At 51.2% G+C, this 9,144-nt stretch overlaps 1 protein-coding gene across 3 annotated transcripts in view; it reads left to right on the forward strand.

Annotated features, from left to right (window-relative positions):
• KLHL29 (kelch like family member 29) overlaps window positions 1–7,844 on the forward strand; it is a 293,462-nt gene extending 285,618 nt beyond the window's left edge. Inside the window, exons 11-14 of one of the 3 annotated variants that reach the window (XR_008379651.1) lie at window positions 2,776–2,969; window positions 3,266–3,410; window positions 5,717–6,539; window positions 7,562–7,844. Coding sequence is in view for 1 of the 3 variants with exons in the window: in XM_053589187.1 (XP_053445162.1) it covers window positions 2,776–2,969; window positions 3,266–3,410; window positions 5,717–5,900 (523 nt within the window). In the remaining 2 variants the exon portion in view is untranslated. Of the gene's footprint in view, window positions 1–2,775; window positions 2,970–3,265; window positions 3,411–5,716 lie in introns of all 3 variants that reach the window. The other 2 variants (XR_008379652.1, XM_053589187.1) reach the window with 2 other exon arrangements.
• Window positions 7,845–9,144: the final 1,300 nt, after the last annotated feature.

Consider the following 9,144-nt stretch of genomic DNA (forward strand, 5'->3'; position numbering starts at 1 on the left):
AATTTGCTCACCTTCTCACCATCACTCCTGCATATGCACCCACACTTGCCCCCCCCCCGCTGCCTTCCTCCCTCCTGCCCAGTGGACACTGGTTCCCCTCCCCACTTTGGAGTCGGTTTGCATCTACCTGAATCATCAGCACCCCCTTCTCTTTCGTATGTATTTAACCTTTCCTTACCCAGTTTGGCTCCTTCCTAACAGCAGGTAAACACAATTACACCTTCCCCAACTCCCCAAATTACCAAAGCCCGTGGTGAGCTAGAGCCAGTTCATGAGGGCTCCTGAGAGCTGAACGTCTAAAAAGTCAGCAAATCTGCAAGTCAGTTGTCAGCCACAGCTATTAAAAGTTAAATTATATGCACTTACAGTTAAACAGACTAAAAACAAAGGTAATCCATTCTCAAAGCTCATCACTTCCTAACTTTTTTTGATGTTTTACTACTCCACTCTTGAGGTTATATAGGCCTCGCATACGTGGTCTTGGTGGCCACAGCACGTCTCTCCGACCACACTGAGCAGCATCCCACCGGTAGTTTGACACCAGCTAGCGGGGAGGATTTACATCACAGAAATCTTCAAATGCTACAAGTCAGAACTTGCCCCTGGAGAGCTGCTTGTGGAACATTCATCGCGTTCCACTGACAAAGCCCCTCTTAGCTAGCTCCAGATCCCTTTCCAGGTCCCACCTGCTCTGCCTCCTCACAGCAAGATTCTTCCGAGAGAGAAGGCCACACCTACCATCTCCACCGGCCACGCAGCCTCCCCTGCACTCCTCCAGACACAAATGGTTTCTGTGCCTCCCACTTAAAAGCGCCCCTTGACCACAGAGTGCCAGTAATCTGTTTGAGACCCCCTGACACTCCACCCTGCCTTCATCCCTGAAGCCATTTGCCTTCTGCAAAATGGCCAGTGGCTGACCCTCTGAGAGTTCGTCCTCAGCCCCTTGTTCATGACACACTCCTCTTGGCGCAGTCCTCAGCTTCAGCTTCTATCTTATCCAATGATCCCAAAGCCAATGTTTTGCTTTGTTTTGAGACAGAATCTCAACTCTGTGCCCTGGGTAGAGTGTCCTGTCTTCATCATAGCTCACAGCAACCTCAAACTATTGGGCTCAAGTGGTCCCTTGCCTCAGCCTCCTGAGGAACTGGAACTATACAGGTGCCCACCACAACACCCAGCTAATTTTTCTATTTTTAGTAGAGACAGGAGTCTTGCTCTTCCTTAGGCTGATCTCAAACTCCTGAACTCAGGCAATCCACCTGCCTTGGTCTCCCAGAGTACAAGGATTATAGGCGTGAGCCTCAAAGCCAAATATTTACAGCAAATCTCTATCTCCAACTGCACATACTCAACCTGTCACCCGGAGAAGCCTTAAGCTCCCTCTCCATAAAACTGAAATCACCCTGGGCAGCGCCTGTGGCTCAAAGGGGTAGGGCACTGGCCCCATATGCCAGAGGTGGCGGGTTCAAACCCGGCCCCGGCCAAAAACTGCAAAAAAACAAACAAACAAAAAAACCTGAAATCACCCTGTCTTCCCCCACCCATAGTTCCACGTATCCTCAGCGTTTCCCCTCCTTCCAGTCTCCCAAGCCACCCTGTCATCCTCAGCAGCTCCGTCCCCCTTAGCGCCAGCATCCTGCTAATGAGCGGCCATGGCTACCACGTACATTCACCTCACCTTCTGTCCCCGTGTCCTCACACTGCTGTCACTCCTTGGTCTGAGCTACTGTTGCTCTTCACCAAGCTTTCTGTAACTGGTCTTTCTGTGAAACTACCCTCTACAGATTCCAAACTACAGCTGCTCCTCGACTTCCTGTGGGACTACATCCCACCAAACCAATCTGAAGTTGCAAACATTGTGAGTTGAAGATGCATTTAAGACACCTAAGCTGCCAAACAGCAGAGCTTAGCCTAGCCCACCTCAAACATGTTCAGAGCACATACATTAGCTTACAGTTGGGCAAAATCATCTAAAACAAATCCTATTTCATATTAATAATAAAGTATCAAATATGTAACTATTGAATCCTGCGCCTTATGTCAAAACTACAATGGTTTTGCACCACTGTAAAGTCGAGAAAGTAAGTTGAACCATCGTAAGTCAGGGACTATCGGTACTCCAGATTCTCTCAAAATCCCACCCTGCCCCCACTTCTCCCTGCACCTATGGTGCTTTCCAGTGCCCACCCACTCCTGGGTGGCTTATTCAGACTGCAAAGTGCAGCCCAGGTATCAGCTGCCCCGGGAAGCCTGACCCGACTCCTGAGAGCAGGCTAAGAGTCCCCGGCATGCACATCCTGAGGGTCTGCCCTCCAATTGTTTTCCGCATGTTTTATTTGGCTGTCTTCCCGAGCCATAGGTCCTCCAGGGCAGGAATGGTGTTTAATTTATCTGCTTCCCCAGTTTTCAGCCAAGAGCCTAGGTATACAGCAGGTGCTCAGTTCAGGACTGAGCTGGATCGAGAGGGCTGTGGGGGCCAAGAGGACACCATCTGAGCAAAGGTACAGAGTTGGGAATCTGCACAGAGGGTGTAACAGGCAGAAAGAGCTCCACAGAGGTTCAGGAGAGAGGCAGGGAAGGCTGGTTTGGACCAGACCCTGGGAGGCTCCTGTGACTCACCCCAGTGCCCCAGCCACGTGACTCTAGGCTATTCCAGGGACTCCAAGGGCAGGCAGCAGATGGCTGTGCTCCCAGGTGTCTGCTGCCCTCTGTGTGGTCTCTACCCTGCACAAGGCCCATCTTTGACCCTAGGCTCCTTTTCTTTTCTGTCTACAGATATGACACCATCACCAACCAATGGGAGGCAGTGGCCCCTCTGCCCAAGGCAGTGCACTCGGCAGCTGCCACAGTGTGTGGTGGCAAGATCTACGTGTTTGGCGGGGTGAACGAGGCAGGCCGTGCTGCGGGTGTCCTCCAGTCTTACATTCCACAGACCAACACGTGGAGCTTCATTGAGTCCCCAATGATCGGTAAGATGCAGCTGTCTCCTCGGGCCAGGCTGCACCCCCACCTCCCTGGCTCACCATCCCAAGCCCAGAAGGCAGGATAAGCCCAGCTGTTCTGCAGACCCCAGTCTGGGAGGTAGAGGGAGTTGGGGAGCCCTCAGCCAGGTTCCCTGCAAAGAGCAAGTGAGCCAAGGCTCCAGGTGTCCCCAGCCCCACACCTGCCTCAGGCCAATCAGTGACTAAGGGAGGTCAGTCCAGCTCCCTCCCCTGGAGGAAAGACCAGGACCCTTGACCTGCCTGCTCTGCTCTCCTCCTTGCAGACAACAAGTATGCTCCGGCTGTTACCCTCAATGGCTTCGTTTTCATCCTGGGTGGGGCTTATGCCAGAGCTACCACCATCTACGACCCTGACAAAGGAAACATAAAGGCGGGCCCAAACATGAACCACTCTCGCCAGTTCTGCAGGTGAGGGGCTGCAGCAACTTTGCCAGGGAATGGGAAGGAAGAGGGAGGAGCAGCGGGAGGGATGAGATTGCAAGGATTTGTCACCATTCAATGACCAAAGGGCATCACCAGGCCCAGACCAGTGGCCTCCCCTCAGCCCTGGGGACAGAGCAGAGTGTGGTTTGCCCAGGGCAGCCTACAGCAGTCTCCTGCCCAGAAGCCCAACCCTGGGGCTCCAGCTGACCCCACCTCAAGCAGAAAGGAAGTGTTTCCTAAAGGCACAAGGCCACCCTCCCACTAGGACCACCTGCCCCATCACAGATGGAAGGCAGAGCGAGGCCAGAGCCGTGCAATGTTGTGCAGGGACACATGGGCTTCTGGGAGGACGCTCTCATTGCACACACGATCCTGATGGCCTTTGGGAACTGGGCCCAGTCAGGGGCCCAAGGTTCAGCTGCACTAGCAGCTCGGCACCTGACTGGGCAAAAGCATATGCAGAACTGCCCCTGCAGGCAGAGAAGGCAGAGGGCAGAGTGCAGCTTGGTGCTCAGGGTGCCTGGTGCCATGGCAGTAAAATGCCAGTCCCTGCTCTTCCAGCCCCATCCTTTCCTGGACTAAGAGGAACAAAGAATGAAGGGCCCCAAACCCCATTATTGCTCTTCCATAACAAATCCTTCTTGAAGACACCTTGTGCCTCTGCAGAGGTAATCACTGAGTCCTCAATGTGCAAATAGCATGAAGCACTTATTAAGTGCCCATTGTTTATATAGCATAGCTAGAAAAAATACAACCTAGCCAGCTACAGTGGTTCACACCTATAATCCCAGCTGAGGTAGGAGGATCACTTGAGGCCAAGAGTTCAAGACATGCCTGGGCAATATAGCAAGACAGTCTCTACAAAAATAAAAAATAAAAAAATTAGCCAGGCATGGTGGTGCATGTCCATAGTCTAACCTACTTGAGAGGCTGAGGCAGGAGGATTGCTTGAGCTCAGGACTTCAAGACTTGTCTCTACAAAATATAGAAAAATTCACTAGGCACAGTGGCACAAACCTATAGTCCCAGGTACTCAGAAGGCTGAGGCAGGATCACTTGATTCCAGGATTTCAAGGCTGCTGTGAACTGCATTCCTAGGCAACAGATTCTGTCCCTTAAAAGAAAGATCTAACTTACTACTAGTATATCATGTGACCTTGGACACATAAGTTCCTTCTCTGGAGAAGTTATGTGAAAAAGGAGATTGTACCAGACAATCAGCAAACTCAAGACTCTCTGGTTCTCAGGCTGGCGTGGAGCTGGTGTGCACAGCGCAGTCTGACGGTGCTGCCCACTGACAGGCGGCCGGAGCACCGAGCCCCACTTGGGGAGGATGCCCACTCCTCAGCTGGGATAAGAGTGGATGGAAAAGACTTCATGCCAGAGGGAAAGTCTTGCAATAGAAGCAGGGAAAAGGTTTGCTGGCAAAAGGAGAAAGAGGCAGGCCCTACATGGCACTGAGCCATGAATTTTGAGAGAGCGAGAGCTGGAAGCTTCTCAGTGTCTGATGAGAAACATAGACTGACAGGTTCTGTTCAAGGCATTTCAGAAATGGGTGGAGGCTTTGAAGAGCTGTGTGTTCACTTTCGGGGGATAGCCAAGAAGAGATGGCCCTTAGCTGAAATGAGAGAGAAGTCAGGGCTGGCAACCGGGGTCGGGACGTTAGGGCGAAGGGGGAGCTGAAGCGCATGAGGAAAGGTGTGCAGAGAGGGAAGAAGCCCAGCTCTCTTGCCGGGAAGAGCTGACTCAGATGGCAGGACCCACCCAGTCAGTGTCCTACAGGGAAGGCCACCCCCACCCCCACCCCCGCTCCCCGCAGAGTGAAGCACAGCACTCTGAGACCCTGGCAGGCCAAGCTCCCAGCCAAGTGGCTGATGCTCAGTTACTACTCAGCCCTCCCCGCTGTCTCTCCTGGCATGCCTTGGAGTCACGTTCCAAGGGATTTGAGCAGTAGGAGACCCTGTGTGTGCAACACAGAAAAGATGCCCCATAGTGCCTGAGTGACCTGGGCCTCAGAGGCAGCTCCTCTCCCAGCCGGCTCAGGCAGCGAGGCAGGGCTGGGAGGTGAGAACAGGGCTTACAGGGAAGGACAGGGGGACATCCCACTGCCCTGGAGGAAAGGTGTTTTTCTTACTGCCAGCTCGAGTCAGAGGACAAAGGACAGCCACAAGATCCCCCATGACTTTTGCAAAAGGGCACAGGCAGCCTGCAATAGGACACAGGGTTGAAACTCTCCCAGGTCCAGGTTGGAAGCCAAGTGCCTAATTCTCTTCCTGCCTTCCCTCTGACAGCGCTGTGGTGCTCGATGGCAAGATTTATGCCACCGGAGGCATCGTGAGCAGTGAGGGGCCCGCCCTGGGCAACATGGAAGCCTACGAGCCCACAACCAACACGTGGACCCTCCTGCCCCACATGCCCTGCCCCGTGTTCAGACACGGCTGCGTGGTGATAAAGAAATATATTCAAAGCGGCTGACATCGCAGAAAGCCCACGGCAAAACTATGGACGAGTCTGGTGAGGCAAATGATAATTATTCAGCGACGCCAACAAGAGGCCAACAAAACATGATCAAGGAACTCACTGCGCTAAACATTTTGAATATTCTCTACATTGAATGTAGAAAATCATCCTTGCCTTTGGGTGAAACGGGGCACAGCGCCCCAAGCAGCAGGAACCACGCACGTGCCGAGCCGGGGCTCGCGGCCCGCAGAGGCACGCGCTCTGAACGGGGCCTCGCTCTGCCCGGTGCAATAGAGTTTCACATATTTTTCAACTGGGAGAGAGAAGCTGTTTTTTCCTTCCTGCAGAGCAAGCTTGATCCCTAAACAACCATAGATCAGTTATCCTAGGACAATATTAGGCATCAGGCTGTCTTGGAATAAGATCAAAGTGTCCTTATCACTTTGATTCCTACTTTTGTTTTTTAACCAATCTACACTTCCAGTGGCCAAGAGAGAACAAGGGACAGTACTGTACATCTCCAGTCCCCGCTGGGGCTGAAGAGGAGTCCAACCGCCCATGTAGAGCCAGGTGTGGCAGCCGCGGGGACAGCGGGGGAGAAGCTGTCTGCCCTTCACAGGATTTTCTACCCTGTTCTTGCTGGAGAAGGACGAGGTGATTGTGCTAGCTTTCTCTTATCCAATATGAATTATTTAGATTTCTGAGGCATTTTCTTGATAAACAAAAGGCTATTTTTAAGTACTGAGAGAGGAGGCGGCCACAAGAGGGATGATGTTGTAGGAATTCCCAAAGCTCTTTGTAGGCAGTGCCAGAGGGGGGCCTTTGCTCTCATTTTTCTATGTGCAGAATAGAGGATCTCTCCTGGGGTGGGCAATGCCCCCATTTTATTTTTAGAAGTAACTCCCAAACAGCCCCATGAAAGCTGTGCCTCGTGCAGGCATGATCCAAGGAAGAAGAGTCTGTTCTAGGAGGACATCAGTTCTGGCTCACGACACCCGTCCAGCTCCCTCCATGAGGTTAAGCTGAGGACCCAGGATGGGCAGGAAAAGAAGGAGGGAGAATAAATGTCTACAAAGCACAGGAGACTATTTTTGATATTTATAGCTATATATTAAGGCCCCTGTTATGAGAGCTCTCAGGAAGGGCACAGCCTTCTTAGACGAGCCACGGCAGCCCAGGCCTGAGGGGATGAGCAGCAAAATCTCTCTCATCACATACGAACCTGCGGAAAGGGACACCAGGAGGGAGGTCACACCGTGACTCAAAACTGAAAGGCCTTCCCGCTAGTCCTTAGCCCCTCCAACCTCACACCATAATCAGTTTCCATTCCAGGGCAGGAGGAATGCTGCGGCTACCGTGGCACTGTTGAGTTGAAGTTGGTACCAAATACACATTTACCACTTTTATATCTGGGAAGTCAACTTGCCATCATTTCATGATAACTACCATTTATAAGGAGAAAATGACAGGACATGCTTTCCATCTTTCAGTATTTGAGGACACAAAATCCCAATTCTTGATGTTGGGCATCAACTTCCAGCACTACCAGTGTGGCTCCCCCTTGGACAGGATACCGAGCTTCGTTATGCAGTTTTTAATATTATTTATTATTTTAAAAGGTAATAAGCACAAAACTACATACATTGTATGTCATTTAAAGTATTTATGTCAAACAGGGTGCAAGTGTGAACCCAAGGACCGGAGCACAAATTCCTAACTGCCCGGGGCAGGGCTGACATTAGCACTGGTGTGCGTCTGCCTCCAAAGGAGGTGCTAGTGCTCAAGACTCCGTGCAGATGACGTTGAAATTCCGTTTCTCTCCTCATCTATCACACTGGAGCAAAACTGGCTATTTCTGTGAATGATATAAAACAGGGTTCTCTGTAATGGTATTGTACATAGTATATGTTTATTGTTAAGTTCTTGTTATATTATAATAAATATATTTATAGATCTAGACCCGCAGGCCAGCGTGATGTCTTTGTGTGCCATCATCTTTGCCACAGTGACACCAAACCCCTGTCCCATCTCTCACAGGTTAGGTGTCTTGGTTCTCCTACAGACTGGAATGCAGATTGGGGTGATTAGAAAGGACTGGGCTTCTTAGCAAGGGAATGTACAGAGCGGAAAGGAAAGCCAAGACTGAAGGACAACTGAAGGTCAAAGTTGACAGGGATTGCAGACACACCAGGATTCACTCCGAGGCTCTTCCTTTAGTTTAAGTGTTCTTCTCATTACACTCATGCAGCTGAAAGCTTCCAAGTTATCTTCCCACTGGTATTTTCAGCACTGTGCCAGGACTAAAAAGCTGTCATCAATGACCTAGAAGAGACACAGGACACTTCCTCCAGGAAGAACAAGGTTTGGTTTCCTTCCCAAGTCCAGTTTGGGTGGTCTCCCAGCCTCCTTCAGCCCCATCTAAGGCTGTTCTCTAGCCTGTCCCAGGGCCTCCTTTGCTGTGCTAAGGACTCTCACAGACTCCCAGGGGAAGGTGTGGGATGGGCTTGCTCACCCTCTGGTGGGGAAAGAAGTTTAGATTTTTTTTTTTTTTTTTGTGGTTTTTGGCTGGGGATAGGTTTGAATCCGCCACCTCCGGCATATGGGACCGGCGCCCTACTCCTTGAGCCACAGGCACTGCCCTAGAGAATCTCTTTTTTTTTGGCTGGGGCTGGGTTTGAACCCACTACCTCCGGCATATGGGACCGGCGCCCTACTCCTTGAGCCACAGGCGCCGCCCCAGAAGTTTAGATCTGACAGATGAGTAGCAAAGGTAGATCTCCCAGCACTGTCTTCCGGGTGAAGAACCTCACACCCTTAATCCCCAAATCTCATCAAGACCTCGTATCTCATTGCAAGAAAACAATCAGAAGAGGATGGTTTGGACAGGTGAGAGAGGGGGGTCTTCAGAGAACTTGGCTGAGGTCTTTGAGGGGACCATACACACCCCAGAGGAGCGGAGGGAGGAGCTAAAATCACAACCTGGGATAAAAACCAAGCAACAGTTTTGCTGCTTCCTTTTGTGTCTGTCTCATTTCTCTAAATCACGGGAAACATTCTCTGGGGCTGTGAAGAGTCTGTGTCTTTCAGACATTTTGCCATCGAAGGCATATGTGTTCACTATGTTAGAAGCCAACACAACCGTGGGGAGCGTCAAGGTCCAACATCAAACCTGACGTGGATAGGGGGGAAAGTCACCGTGACAGCCGCAAACAGAAGACAAGTCACATTGTGTGCATGTATAAAAAGAGAGCAGTCAGGA

The sequence above is a fragment of the Nycticebus coucang genome, chromosome 4 (assembly GCF_027406575.1).
Source record: "Nycticebus coucang isolate mNycCou1 chromosome 4, mNycCou1.pri, whole genome shotgun sequence".
Taxonomy (NCBI): domain Eukaryota; kingdom Metazoa; phylum Chordata; class Mammalia; order Primates; family Lorisidae; genus Nycticebus; species Nycticebus coucang.